This window comes from Pelophylax lessonae (genome assembly GCF_965119305.1).
Source record: "Pelophylax lessonae genome assembly, chromosome: 4".
Taxonomy (NCBI): domain Eukaryota; kingdom Metazoa; phylum Chordata; class Amphibia; order Anura; family Ranidae; genus Pelophylax; species Pelophylax lessonae.
Genome location: NC_138771.1, coordinates 36,907,515 through 36,923,524, shown reverse-complemented (window position 1 = coordinate 36,923,524; position 16,010 = coordinate 36,907,515). Strand labels below are relative to the sequence as shown.

The window sequence follows — 16,010 nt, the reverse complement described above, 5'->3', positions numbered from 1 at the left end:
CAGCCAATAGCGCAGGCTCATAGCGTTATCAAAGTGTGGAATGTATTTGTATCTTGAGGAGAAAAGAATGAGCATCTTAAAGAGGTTGTAAACTCAGTTAAATTTTTTTTTTTTTACAAGCTGAAAGAGAAACACATAATGAGCTAGTATGCATCGCATACTAGCTCATTATGAAATACTTACTTTAGAACGAGCCCCCGCCGTGCCGTCCACTCACCTCCTATGACGGGCGACATGTCCAGTCGCCTGTCTTCCGGGATCGCGGCATCCAGCCATCTGATTGGCCAGAGCTGCGGTGACGTCACTCCCGCGCACGGGAGCCGACAGTCACGGCACGGGGCTCTGAAGAAACGGCACCAGCGGCCGTTCCGTCAGAGCGCATGCGCCAGTGATGTCACTGGCTGCATGTAAGGGAAATATCTCCGAAACGGTACATGTTTAGGAGATATTTACAGTTCCTATAGGTAAGTCTTATCATAGGCTTACCTATAGGTAAAAGTGTCAGAGGAGGGTTTACTTCCTCTTTAAAGCTGTTTGCATGCAGACGTAATCATTTAGGCCCCTGAAAAGTCGCATGGCAAGTCGTACCCCATGATTTCCAGTGAGTACCATTCATATCTGTGCAACTTCATAGTAGTTCCTTCACTACTTTGGTCCGGCTTTGATGCAACTTGAGGTCTAGAGACCTCAAGATTATACAAGCATTGCTTCAAGTCGCGTGACTTTCAGGTTGAACAAGTGTGACCTGAAAGTCACGTGACTTAGCTTCAAGACGCGCTGCAATGCCGGAGTAATCTTGAGATCTATGCTCCTCAAGTCGCATCAAAATTGGACCAAAGTAGTGCAGGGACTACTTTAAAGGCACTGCGACTTGAAATCGCACAGATATAAATAGTACTCATTGGAAATCACGGGGTACGACTTGTCAAAGCTGCATGCACACGGGCACATTTCTTTCAGCATAAAGACACTGGGGTTGATTTACTAAAACTAAAGCCCTGTACACACGCACCGATTGTTGGCTGACCGATCGGCCGACTTTTGTCCAGTGTTGTTGTGTTGGTTGAAATGTGCTCTAGACTGCACACAAATTTTTTCCGCCAACAACAACCAACTTCAGAAGTGATGTCATGTGCTGGTTTACTTTCCGTGTGTTTTTTCTTCTCTGAGCATGCCCAGTCTTGCTCATCTGATTTTTGTCGGCTGAAATCTGTACTGACTGACGAACAATTGGCCGTTCTGTTGACGACCAACAAAAATTTTATAGCATGCACACCAGATTTTGTTTGGCCGAAAAGTCGCAGTCGGTTGTCGGAAGCATCATACTAACAAGCCGACAATCGGCCGATCGGACGTTGGCCGAAAATTTACGGCCAACAATCGGTGCGTGTGTACGGGGCTTAAGGAATGCAAAATCTGGTGCAGCTCTGTATAGATACCAATCAGCTTCCAGTTTTTTTTTTTTTTTTTTGTCAAAGCAAAATTGAACAAACTGAAGTTAGAAGCTGATTGGCTTTTTCACAGCTGCACCAGATTTTGCACGCTCCAGTTTTAGTAAATCAACACCATTATGTACTTCTGGTGTGCCAGATGTCCTGAAGGTGCACACAGCTGCTCAAGGACATAAAGGGGTGAATACGGCTGTGCGCACCTATTTGTGTAAAGTAGCGCATGCGCACAGACATATTGTACAGAATGAACCTAATATGTAGCGCATAGCTGCATACAGCTGCCTTCGCCCATTCATGTCTATGGGTGGCTGTACAAAGCTCTAGGACATGTGTTGTGCCCATGTGCATGCACCCTAAAAAAATTTGTTTTGTTAAAGTGGTTCTAAACCCTTAGGCTCCATTCACACCTAGGCGTTTTCAGCTCCAAAAACGCTCAAAAGAAACGCTTCCAAAACGCCCAACAAGTAAAACCCCATTCATTTAAATGGCCCCTGTTCACATCTGAGCATTTTGCAAAACGCCTCTAGCTGAAAAAAGTACATGAGCTTCTTTTTGGGCTGATTACCAGCGTTTTTGATAGATGTCAATGAAAAACGCCTGAAAAAATCGCGGTAAAAATCGCGGTAAAATCGCGGTAAAAAACGCTACGCTCAAGTGTGAATGCAGCCTTACATCTACCCAGTAAAGTAAAATCAAAAACAAACAGGGCGCACCAGCCTAGCGCATTATCCTTAATAATAGGCTTTATTAGTTAAGAGTCTATACTCACAAACAATTGTTATAAAACAGCATATCCAATCCAAACATCTGGAACAATCAATATCTGTAACCACTGTCCTCAATAGATGATCGTTGACGCGTTTCGAGGCACAAACTCGAAACGCGTCAGCTTCACCTTTTGAGGACAGTTTTTGATTTTAGTGCCTTCGGACAACCCCAGTCTTTTAGGGCAGCAAGGCCATGGCATTTGGGAAGCCAAGTGTGAGTTCCGCGGAATGAACTAGACAGGGGGCCCTGTTTCTGAGCGCAGGAGAAAGGTGCTACAGCATCGCAATTTTGTCTTGGAGCAATACCCAGTGAAGTGACTGGCCTTAGGGGATACACAGAGATGAAACAAATCCTCCTAGATAACTTGTACCTGTTTATGTGTAGTCTTCTCTTCTCTACAGCCGTTCAAAGTCCAGAATTTATACAACTTATTTGAGCTTTAAGAAAGCGGGGGGGGGGTGGGGGGGGGGGGTGTTGGAGAGCCTAAATTACTCTCTGCAGAGCTCAGTTAGGCGAGCTCTGGGACTGATTTGTAGGGAAGGAGCAAAAACATGTATAAAAAAAGAAGGCAAACTTTGAGTACTCAGTCTTTTTTTTCTGCCATCATTTTTCTATGTTTCTATATGCTTTGTTCATATTTCATGTCTGAGGTTTACAACCACTTAAAAGACCTTGACTGCAAACATGTAAATGTATGAATGCATATACTTGTGTCAGTTTCTTCTTTATCCTCTTGCAGCCAGTTTTGCAATTTCCACATATACGCTCGTACGTGCTTGGGTGTGCAGATAAATTACTGCACTCACACATACATTTTTCTCATGTTATTGTATTATATTGCATTGCATTAGGGATCTGTATGCATTGTTCCATACACAATAGTGCCCCTGTGTGCTGAGTAATTTTAAAAAAATAAAATAAAATAAAATGTAAAAAAAGGAAATGTTATGTGGCTACAAACACGCTGTTTTTTCACTCATGTGCAAGAAGCCTTCGATTGTAATCTCTCACGCGGCCCCCCGAACCCTCGTGTCATGAATTATACTGTATTTTTACCGCCATCTTTTTATTTTGTAAAGCGATGCGCAAACTGTTGCCACTATATATCTCCTATTTAACCACTTTACCACCGGAGGATTTTGCTGTCTTACGTCCAGGCAACTTTTTGCGATTCGGCACTGTGCGAATTTAACTGACAATTGCGCGGTCATGCAACGCTGTACCCAAACGAAATTTACATCCTTTTTCCCCCACGAACAGAGCTTTCTTTTGGTGGTATTTGATCACCTGTGCGATTTTTAACTTTTTGCGCTATAAACAAAAATAGCGAAAATTTTGAAAAAATATTTTTCACATTTTTTTATATGAAATTCCCCCCCCCCCAAAAAACGTAAAAATCTAAATTTATCATTTTAGGCCAATTTGTTTTCTGCTACATATTTTTGGTAAAAAAAAATCGCAATAAGCTTATTTTGATTGGTTTGCGCAAAAGTTATTGCGTTTACTAACTAAGGGAAAGATTTCTGTCATTTTTGGTGTTTTTTTTTTTTTTTTTTTTTAACGAGTAATGGCAGCGATCTGCGATTTTTTTTTTTTTTTTTTATTTATTTATTTATTTATTTTTTTGTGGGACTGCGACATTGCGGCGGACAGATCGGACCCTTGACTGACATTTTTGACAATTTAGGGGGTACCAGTGACATTACTACAGTGATTAGTACTATAAATATGCATTGTTACTGTAAAAATGACACTGGCAGGGAAGGGGTTAATTTTTATTGGTGATCAAGGGGTTAATGTATGCCTGGTGCTTACTGACGTGTGTGGGGGGAGGGGACTGAGTGACACAGGGACAGATTACATGTTCAGCTATGCTGAACCCTGCAATCTGACCCTGCCTGTCACTTAGGAGATCCGCCCGCTTTGTTTACACACGTAGGCGGATTTCCACACTCGATTCCCCGACGATCGGGGAAGATCAGCAGCGATCACCGCCGCTCCTCCTCTGGCCAGACTCCCGCTGTGACTGAACACAGCGGGAGCGAGCCTCCGAGAGAGGGGATCGTCTGGTGACGTAGGTCTACGTCGCCAGACGATAACTATCCACTTTGCCGCAGTACAGTCAACGTGACTGGTCGGCAAGTGGTTAAAGGTTGGTCAACACCAGGAAACGCATAGGAAAACACTTGTATTTCTGTGCGATTTGAGTGCCGTGTGTTTTCAACCCATTCATTTGATTGGGATAAAATCGCACTGCACCTAAATAGTGCATGTACTACTTTTATAAAATGCATTTCAACCGGAATTCATGGTACTTCTGTGCTATGCTATCCAGTGCAGGCAAACGTACTGCGTTTGCGGCCTACATTTGAGGTGTGGGTAGCATTGCATTGACACTCGCTGGAGATCACAAATGCAGTGAATTTTGAATGTGGTGCAGGAAAGGTACATAGGTTTTATTTTGCTAATGATAATTTAAAAAAATTATCGTTATGGACAGCATACTGACAGGAATGGTACCAGTTGATTGTCAAAAAGCCAACATGGTACCAATATTCAAAAAAGGGCCTAGATATATTCCTGGAAACTACAGGCCAGTCAGTCTAACATCAATAGTATGTAAACTATTGGGGGGGGATAATAAGGGACTACATCCAAGAATTTGCTGATGAAAACCTTATCATTAGTAGTAATCAGCATGGATTTATGAAAGGTTGTTCTTGCCAAACCAATCTTTTTACGTTCTACAAGGAAGTGAGCTGCTGTCTAGATAAGGTAGGCTTGCGGATGAGGTGTATCTGGGTTTTGCAAAAGAATTTGATCCTGTCCCCCACAGATGCTTAATTCACAAATTATGGGCTGTAGAAAACTGGTTACAAGGGCGTGTCCAAAAGGCAGTGATAAATAACGTGTACTCCAGATAAAATAAATAACGTCCAGACTGGTCTGGAGTGGTAATTTGGGTCCCCCAAGTATCTGTCACAGGACCAATTCTGTTTAATTTATTCATAAATGGTATAGAGGATGGGATAAATAGCTCAATCTCAGCGTTTGCTGACGATAAAATAATTGGCAGGGCAATAACTCCACAGCAGGATATAGAAACTTTACAAGAAGACCTCAATAAAATAATGGGGTGGGCAACTACATGGCAAATGAGGTTTTAATGTTGAAAAATGTAAAATAATGCACTTGGGGGCTAAAAATATGAATGAAAGTTACTCGCTAGGGGGAGAATCTCTGGGGAAATCCAGGATGGTGAAAGATCTTGGGGGTTGTCAGGGAAATGGCCGTAGGAGAACTGGCTACATTTCCAGTAATAGCAATGGACGCTCCTGGCTCAATCGACACAGCCCTCTGCTGGCCCGTCAGGGAAATGGCTGTAGGAGAACTGGCAACATTGCCAGTAATAGCAATGGTCATTCCTGCCTCAATTGACACTGCCCTCTGCTGGCCTATAAAAGGCGGTCATAGGATCAGACTCATTGCTGGATTATCTCTCCGCTTCCTGTGTTCCTGTGCTTCCTGTTTCCTGTTTGGACTTCCTGTTGTGACCTCGGCTTGTTCCTGATTCCGTTTGATCTCCTGCTCCTGGTTTGACCCCTGGCTTCTTCCTCTGACCGTGCTTCAGTTACCTACTGTGTATGACCCCGGCTTGCTTCAAGACCTTGGCTATTCTGGTTGTCTCCTGTGCATGACCTCGGCTTGTACCACGGTTCCCGCTACCAGAGACTATTCCTTGGCACAAGGTAACCCGTGCCACTTGGGGCGCTACACCCTCTGTACCATCTCCAGGGGTGTGCCGCACTGAGCCACAAGGGGAGCCCTCTCAGGGCCTCGGATCAGGTAATCCTGACAGGGGTCCTATTAGATGACAAACTGAGCAGTAGTATGCAATGTCAAGCTGCAGCAAACAAAGCCAGTAGACTATTAACATCCATTAAAAAAGGGAATTTCCTCCAGAGATAAAAGGGTAATCCTGACCTAAAACTCCACATTTGGAGTATGCTGCCCAGTTCTGGTCACTAATCCTCAGGAGGGAGGTGCTGGAACTGGAGAGAGCACAGAGAAGGGCAACAAAATAATAAGGGGACTGGAGGACCTCAGTTACGAGGAACAAATGCAAGCATTAAATTTATTCTCCTTGGAGAAGAGATGCTTGAGAGGAGATATGATATCAATAAACGAATACTTCAATGGTGATCCCAGCGTAGGTAGGAAACTACTCAGTCTCATGGAGTGTAGAAAGCCATGGGGCCACTCAATGAGATTAGAGGAGAAGCTGTTTAGCCTTAAGCTGCTTAGGGGGATTTTCACACTCAGGGCGGTAGAGATGTGGTACTCCCTTCCACAATTGGTGGTGTCAGCGGGAAGTATTCATAGTTAGAAAAAACTCTTGGACGTGCATCTTAGTGAACACTGTATACAGGGATATGGGATATGATTTTCGACATGGACACACACCCACACAGGTTGAACTGGATGGACTATTGTCTTTATTATCAACTATGTAACTGTTTTTTTTTTAGTATTGTTTGGAATAGTTTAGAAGAATTTTGATATTGTGTCTTAATTCTGTTCTATTTTCTCATGCACATTGCTAGATTTTTTTTCCCGGACTCCTAAATATTTTTAATGACATTGATGATATTTGAGCACGTGGATTTGCCCGATGCCTTTATCATGTTGTCTCGGCACTGGCACCCGGGTGACGCGCTGTCACCAGTCTCATCTGTGCCTCCCGTCGCTGTAGATCGGCCTCACATAAAGCAGCTAGTTGAGATGTTACCACGGCTTTGACAGTAAGACAATATGGTGAGACGCGGCAGCTCCGTGTGTTCCTCCTCAATTATTCCCTTCAACAATTAACACTGTGCTAACCTGACACATTTCCTCGTCCCGGCTTTGTACATCATTGCCCCTTTTTCTATTAATTCCAGGCATTAATATTTCCTTTCACACAAGTGGCCGCCATTCACCCGTCAAGCGGTGTGAACATTATGTAGCTGTCAAGATGCCTAGGGATTACCCAGCATGCACCGCCTGTGAGAAAGTGACACCATGGAGGCCCACTTTTGAGATATTTATTTTGAAAGTAAGCTGACAGGCATGAAGCCCTGATCCCCGAGTAGCAATCTCATTTAATTAAGTCTCTCTTTTTATTGGAGATTTTCCCACTGTTTCCTTTCTTTTCTATTTTCTAAAATAAATATATCCCAAAGATTGTTCGCCCGTTTCTTCGGCAAATGTGCCGTAATGAACTTGGGATGAACGGTTCCCAGTGCTCTGTACCTTTTATACATGGGAATAAAAAAAATTGTATGTACTATCCGGTAGGGCTGTCTCCCTGTTCTTCTGTTTTGCAGTCATGTTTGAATTTCTGCTGACCATGTAGGGATATATTGATGAAGGCGTTTGAGATTCTGTCGCTTGATGCACTGGGAAGCAGTGCCGAAATAAAATAAAAAATGTGTTTTTAAAATTTATGTAAATGCTGTATTAGCTAGGAGCTACTTACCAGAGGGGAAAGCTGTGTAGACAAATAACATGCCTTCATCACCTTTTGCTTTGAGGAGATTGCAGTGAAAGATTTGTATATCAAGGGGGTTATATATATATATATATATATATATATATATATATATATATATATATATATATATATATATATAATGTGTATACACACACACATTTCAGGCTTCAAACATAAAGATATAAAACTGTAATTTTTTGTGAAGAATCAACAAGTGGGACACAATCCTGTTCAAGTGGAATGAAATTTATTGGATATTTCAACAAATAAAAAACAGAAAAATTGGGCGTGCAAAATTATTCAGCCCCTTTACTTTCAGTGCAGCAAACTCTCTCCAGAAGTTCAGTGAGGATCTCTGAATGATCCAATGTTGACCTAAATGACTAATGATGATAAATAGAATCCACCTGTGTGTAATCATGTCTCCGTATAAATGCACCTGCACTGTGATAGTCTCAGAGGTCCGTTTAAAGCGCAGAGAGCATCATGAAGAACAAGGAACACACCAGGCAGGTCCGAGATACTGTTGTGGAGAAGTTTAAAGCCGGATTTGGATACAAAAAGATTTCCCAAGCTTTAAACATCCCAAGGAGCACTGTGCAAGCGATAATATTGAAATGGAAGGAGTATCAGATCACTGCAAATCTACGAAGACCTGGCCGTCCCTCAAAAATTTCAGCTCATACAAGGAGAAGACTGATCAGAGATGCAGCCCAAGAGGCCCATGACTCTGTCTATAGGACAACAATCAGTCGTATACTGCACAAATCTGGCCTTTATGGAAGAGTGGCAAGAAGAAAGCCATTTCTTAAAGATATCCATAAAAAGTGTCGTTTAAAGTTTGCCAAAAACCACCTGGGAGACACCAAACATGTGGAAGAAGGTGCTCTGGTCAGATGAAACCAAAATCAAACTTTTTGGCAACAATGCAAAACGTTATGTTTGGCGTAAAAGCAACACAGCTCATCACCCTGAACACACCATCCCCACTGTCAAACATGGTGGTGGCAGCATCATGGTTTGGGCCTGCTTTTCTTCAGCAGGGATATGGAAGATGGTTAAAATTGATGGGAAGATGGATGGAGCCAAATACAGGACCATTCTGGAAGAAAACCTGATGGAGTCTGCAAAAGACCTGAGACTGGGACGGAGATTTGTCTTCCAACAAGACAATGATCCAAAACATAAAGCAAAATCTACAATGGAATGGTTCACAAATAAACATATCCAGGTGTTAGAATGGCCAAGTCAAAGTCCAGACCTGAATCCAATCGAGAATCTGTGGAAAGAACTGAAAACTGCTGTTCGCAAACGCTCTCCATCCAACCTCACTGAGCTCAAGCTGTTTTGCAAGGAGGAATGGGCAAAAATTTCAGTCTCTCGATGTGCAAAACTGATAGAGACATACCCCAAGCGACTTACATCTGTAATCGCAGCAAAAGGTGGCGCTACAAAGTATTAACTTAAGGGGGCTGAATAATTTTGCACGCCCAATTTTTCAGTTTTTTATTTGTTAAAAAAGTTTGAAATATCCAATTTTGTTCCACTTCATGATTGTGTCCCACTTGTTGATTCTTCACAAAAAATTACAGTTTTATATCTTTATGTTTGAAGCCTGAAATGTGGCAAAAGGCCGCAAAGTTCAAGGGGGCCGAATACTTTTGCAAGGCACTGTATGTATGAACACACTGCTGTGTGTTGTTTTTCTGTTTGTTACCCCTTTCATTTTCACTGTTCTGAAAAACTTAATAAAAATTATTGAATACTAAGGTACAGCTTTATAATTACTGTATACCTGCATATTGTGACATGTCAGGAATGTATTGATGCAGATTTGTAATGGTAATGAAAGGTTCACATGCTAATAATAGAGATTGTAAGAAATGTTATAGGCCGGATCCTCAGGTTTGTATCTGATTTATAAAGAATGCAATATTTACCATAGCCATTTTTTTTTTCTTTACAAAGTTTTTTTTTTTTTACCAGTCATACATTTTTATCTCATGTTTGTACATTGTGTGAAGGATATAATAACCCAGAGCAACCAATTCTATCTCAATCTGCTGATGTCAGGGTAGAAAAAAATTTGTTTGGCCTCCTTCACATAGCCGTACCTAAGCCATGTTTTGCCTGCACAGGTATTGCATGCATTCGCTGGCAAGCAGCCCCATTCATGTCTATTGGGACACAGTGGCTGCACGGTGGGTGCAGACCATTTCTGGGACCAGCACCCACATGAGTGTCAAATTAGGAAGGACAGCGGCTACGTCCATGCAGCCATTGCGTCCCAGGTAACATGAATGGGGCCACCTGCACCCTGTGCAGCTGAAACGAGACCCTCAATCAGGTGTACACCTAAATACACCTGTGTGAAAGAAGCCTACCAGTTGTCTGCATCAGCCAAACAATAATTGCACTTTGTGGGCTTCCTAAATAAGTACAATAATACTAATAGTGTACAATAATAATAGTACAATAATGTACTTATTTGTGGTATTTATCTTATTCTGTTCTTCACAGGTACCAGCGATCCTTATGTGAAGTTCAAGCTAAACAAGAAGACCTTATATAAAAGCAAAGTTGTCTACAAGAACCTGAATCCGATGTGGGATGAAGTTTTCGTATTGCCTATTCAGAATCTTGATCAAAAGCTGCATATTAAGGTGATATTAAAGCGAAGTTCTGGCCACATTTTAAACTTCACACCATACATAACATTATTACATGCTAAAAACAAATTGTATGTATGTGTATATATATATATATATATATATATATATATATATATATATATATATATATATATATATATATATATATATATTTTTTTTTTTTTTGGTTCACTTAACTTATTTTTAATGAACAATCACTGCACTTCCTCCTTATGCAGCCACCAACGTCATTTCCTGCTTTGCATTGACTCCTGGAAGATGAGTGTCATCAATCCCAGGAGTCAATGCGCCTGCACCGGTGTCCCTCGTCACTTCCGATGCAGGCGCGTCATTCTCTGCTGATGGATGGAGAACAGCTTCTGGGCATGCGCAATGACGCGGAACCAGCTGTGGGACGACGCGCCTGCCCCGGAAGTGACCAGGTTATAGCATTCTGGGACTCGCAAAATCCAGGAAGAGGGACACTCTGGCTTCAGCTGCCCACACCTCAGATGGCTGCGCTGGACAAGAACTTTACAAGATAAGTAATTCATGCTGCATTTAAACTAAACAGGGGACAGTTTAGAGGATAGCGTTGTTTTAAATGTACTAGCCCTGACTATTCTAGGTGTATTTTTTGCTAAAAAAAATAAATAAAAACATTGTCCGAAACTCTGCATTAAGAACTATAGTCTTCCTTATGTTTTATGAATGTAATCACCCTGAAGAAGAACTCCTAGAAAGGTTAGTAATACCTAAACTGTCCCTTTAACAGAATTGACCCTGCCTCCTAAAGCGAATATCAAAAAGCATAGGGAGCAGCACAGCAGTTGCCAGCCCAATCACCATGTGTGGAAAAATTTGTTTCCACACTGTTACATTTTATTGTCTATAGATTGCATAGAAATTCATTTTTTTTTTTTGCAGGACTTTATCACCAAGAAAACTCTAATTTTGTGGTGGAAAAAAAAATGATGTATGTGCTACTTCCTTAATTAAAATGCAGCCCTCCACTCAATTTGTGAATACAAATTGTGGCCCTTTTAATTTGGACTCGCCTAGATCAGCGGTGGTTAACTTCTGAGCAAAAGGGTGCCTCAAATACAGCCCATGACATCACCAAAGGGCCGTGCTTTATCTTTAATATGTAATGAGAGGACTGTCGTAAACTGCAGACCCAATAGAGGAAATGAGAGTCAGAGAGTGTGGACAGGATACATTGTTGGCTGGGGATATGCTGCAGAAGACCAAAGGAAACTGGGAACGTGTTGCATGATAATGATGCTAGTAGAGATCAATGTTATTACCCCTAATCAATGTTGCCACTACAAATTGATGAGGTCCGAAGGCTGCACATCATATGAAATAAAGAGATATTGGCCACATGCCACCACCGAGCTGATGCAAAATAGTCCTTTTAATGTCTTCACAATCAGGACATCAACAGTTGATCGTGCCTTGCTCTCCTAAATGTAAAAGCGTTAAAGGAACTATTTTGCAGCAGCTCTGTGGTGGTGTGTGGCCAATATCTCTTTAACTCTAAAGTTTGCGGTGGCAAGCTGGAGCAGACACCCACACTGAACTGTTATTACGTAACTCACCTGAGCGGTATACACACCTCACTTGGATGCCGCACATCATATGCCAAAGGAAGAGTGAGTTCAGAACCAGTGATTAGACTGGGTATTGCCAACATCCCTGATAATGGAACAAGAGAGAAAATTCCCTAGGGCAATGGGACTTTAGTGGCAATAACCAGACCTTGATTAGTATGTTTCAACAAATGTTTTATTCTACAAATCAGTTATGAAAATATGTTTCAAAAGAACAATCATAAATGAACAACACTTAAAAACACAAGTGGCCATATGTTACGTCTTTGGGACTGGAGGTAGCTGAGATTTCCACGGATGGCCAGACGCGTTTCGGCATCAGGTTTGGCATCAGAGACCTAGATAGTAAGTCACAAAAGGAAACTAAGGAGTACCTTCATCTGTCCCATGGCCAAAACAGGAATTAAGAGGAAATCCCTGCTAATTGAAGGAATACCTTGGGGACCCCTAGGCCAGCAGAACATGTTCCCCATTGGAAGATTGTCCCTCTGTTACTTTTCTGGGGACAACCCAAATGTTTGATTTTCTTTTTACTTTCACTTTTAATGCGAATGGTAAACAGGACAATAAGAGAGGATAAATCTGCCTATTGGGGGCAGAGACAGCAATAAAAACTGTCAGGTGTTTTACTCCCTTTCCACTTTGTCCAAAAGAAAACATTTTGCCTTCAGTTATTCTTTACGTATGACTCCATGCAATCACTTGTACCTGTTTTGTTTTACATACAATATCATTATTTTGGTGTTCTCTTCAAGGTTTATGATCGGGATTTCACAACAGATGACTTTATGGGATCTGCTTTCCTAGATCTTCAAGAGCTTGAACTAAACAAGTAAGGTTATAAAATAATATTTTTTGGTGTATTTGACATAAGAATGCAATATCCATCAAAATCCATCTACTATGTTTTCTTTTTTTGCATGTGTTTATTTATGTAGATGTATTCTGTTCTGGGAAGTGAATAAGCCAGTGAAGTGTGTAATCTCTGTGCAGGCGGAATGTGCACGTAGAACACTAGGAGGTTCCTCTAGTTGGGTCTCCTCTCTGCTGCTCCTGCTTGTTGAAGAATGGGCAGGAAGAACCTGGAGGCACCTCCCTTAAATTGGAGGTACCTCATCAAACAAATTACATAGATTTCAGATAAAAGTTCTATTTTGCACTCAGGTGTCCTTCCCTATATATGAATTATATTGCATATAAAAAAATATATATATTAATATACAGAGGAAGTTTGTTAGATTTGTGCTTCTGGCAGCTCGAAAAACGTTAGCCAGAGCCTGGAAACAACCATTGCTCAATTTTGCTAAGGTCCAACAAAGACTGATTGGGACCATGGTCCATGAGAAGCTTACTTCCATCCTCAAATACTCTCATGCTAAATTTCTGAAAGTTTGGGACCCCTGGATATCTTATAATGCTGACCTGAATATAGACCATACCCTGCTCTTGGTCTGATGTCGTTAGCATAAATATATATTATGTAGATGTAGCACAATTCCCAGCCGTTTTGCTGGATATGGGTCCCCCTGGGTTCCCGCTAGCAACAAAAGTACATTTAAGCATGTTTCTCCAAGTGTGAGCACAATGACCAGTCCAGTATCTTTGAGTTTTTGTATTTATTTGGTAACTTGGATACTTGGATATGAGAAGGGATGAGTGGGATACTCCTTTGGCTCAACTATGCACAAATTGCTAGAGACAATTGAAAAATGCAGATTGGCGCTGACCTGACGCTGGCTGGATGCCGGTCAACGCCGATTAACGCCTGTCTGCTGTCTGTTAACGCTGAACTGACTTCTGACTGCTTTCCTGAATGAAGAAGTCCTTTAAGCTCTCTTAAGCACTCCTTGCTGAGGTAGCTACTTGTATACTCTTTTGCACTGCTTCCTTCTGCACTGCTTCTGCTGCACTGCTGAATACTTCAGGGCCTGCACTGGCGCCTCCTCTTACTCTCTTATCTTCAGGGCTTAGACACTGGCACCCCTTTTTCTAAGCCTTCTCTACTGGTTAGCTGGCTCCTGGATCCCTTTGACCTTCTGGAGTGGTCCCCTCTCCTTGGCAGACCACTGGGCGGTTTAAAGTACTCACAACACTGTTTTGCCCTAAAACTTCTGCCCAGCAGCTCCACTCAGTCCACAGCACTCTGGATCCCTCTCTGCAGCCCAGCTCAACCTTTGTCCTCTAGGCCGACTGCCCAGGACACCCTCACTTGCTCTGACAGGAGGAGAGACAGCCGTCAGCCTCCTCCTTGGGACTCTGCTTCCTACCAAAGATGCCCTGTCACATGCTCCCCTCAGACTTATAACTCATCCCAGGGTGCATCTATCAAAAGTGAGTACACCCCTTCCATTTTTGTAAATATTTTATTATATCTTTTCATGTGACAACACTGAAGAAATGGCACTTTGCTACAATGTAAAGTAGTGAGTGTACAGCTTGTATAACAGTGTAAATTTGCTGTCCTCTTAAAATAACTCAACACACAGCCATTAATGTCTAAACCTCTGGCAACAAAAGTGAGTACACCCCTGAGTGCAAATGTCCAAATTGGGCCCAAAGTGTCAATATTTTGTGTGGCCACCATTATTTCCCAGCACTGCCTTAACCCTCTTGGGCATGGAGTTCACCAGAGCTTCACAGGTTGCCACTAGAGTCCTCTTCCACTCCTCCATGATGACATCACGGAGCTGGTGGATGTTAGAGACCTTGCGCTCCTCCACCTTCCATTTGAGGATGCCCCACAGATGCTCAATAGGGTTTAGGTCTGGAGACATGCTTGGCCAGTCCATCACCTTTACCCTCCGCTTCTTTAGCAAGGCAGTGGTCATCTTGGAGGTGTGTTTGGGGTCTTTATCATGTTGGAATACTGTCCTGCAGCAGTGTCTCTGAGGGGAGGGGATCATGCTGTGCTTCAGTATGTCACAGTACATGTTGGCATTCATGGTTCTCTCAATGAACTGTAGCTCCCCAGTGCCGGTAGCGCTCATGCAGCCCCAGACCATGACACTCCCACCACCATGCTTGACTGTAGGCAAGACACACTTGTCTTTGTACTCCTCACCTGGTTGCCACCACACACGATTGACACAATCTGAACCAGATACATTTATCTTGGTCTCATCAAACCACAGAACATGGGTCCAGTAATCCATGTCCTTCGTCAGCTTGGCTTTAGCAAACTGTTTGCGAGCTTTCTTGTGCATCATCTTTAGAAGAGGCCTCCTTCTGGGATGACAGCCATGCAGACCAATTTGATTCAGTGTGCAGTGTATGGTCTGAGCACTGACAGGCTGACCCCCCACCCCTTTAACCTCTGCAGCAATTCTGGGAGCACTCCTACGTCTATTTCCCAAAGACAACCTCTGGATATACCGCTGAGCAACCTGCACTCAACCTCTTTGGCTGAGTGGAACCTGTCCTGTTAAACCGCTGTATGGTCTTAGCCACTGTGCTGCAGCTCAGTTTCAGGGTCTTGGCAATCTTCTTATAGCCTATGTCATCTTTATGTAGAGCAACAATTCTTATTTTCAGATCCTCAGAGAGTTCTTTGCCATGAGGGGCCATAGAAACATAGAATGTGTCGGCAGATAAGAACCATTTGGCCCATCTAGTCTGCCCAATATATCTGAATCCTATGAATAGTCCCTGGCCCTATCTTATATGAAGGATAGCCTTATGCCTATCCCATGCATGCTTAAACTCCTTCACTGTGTTTGCAGCTACCACTTCTGCAGGAAGGTTATTCCATGCATCCACTACTCTCTCAGTAAAGTAATACTTCCTCATATTACTTTTAAACCTTTGCCCCTCTAATTTAAAACTGTGTCCTCTTGTGGTAGTTTTTCTTCTTTTAAATATGCTCTCCTCCTTTACAGAGTTGATTCCATTTATGTATTTAAAAGTTTCTATCATATCCCCTCTGTCTCTTCTTTCTTCCAAGCTATACATGTTAAGGTCCTTTAACCTTTCCTGGTAAGTTTTTTCCTGCAATCCA

The 16,010-nt window shown here is 42.3% G+C and overlaps 1 protein-coding gene across 1 annotated transcript in view; it reads left to right on the top strand.

The window, feature by feature from the left end:
- Window positions 1–16,010, top strand: part of MCTP2 (multiple C2 and transmembrane domain containing 2) — a 387,219-nt gene that overhangs the window by 192,006 nt on the left and 179,203 nt on the right. Inside the window, exons 5-6 of the mRNA XM_082254686.1 lie at window positions 10,273–10,415; window positions 12,772–12,848. Coding sequence (XP_082110812.1) covers window positions 10,273–10,415; window positions 12,772–12,848 — 220 coding nt within the window. The remainder of the gene's footprint in view (window positions 1–10,272; window positions 10,416–12,771; window positions 12,849–16,010) is intronic.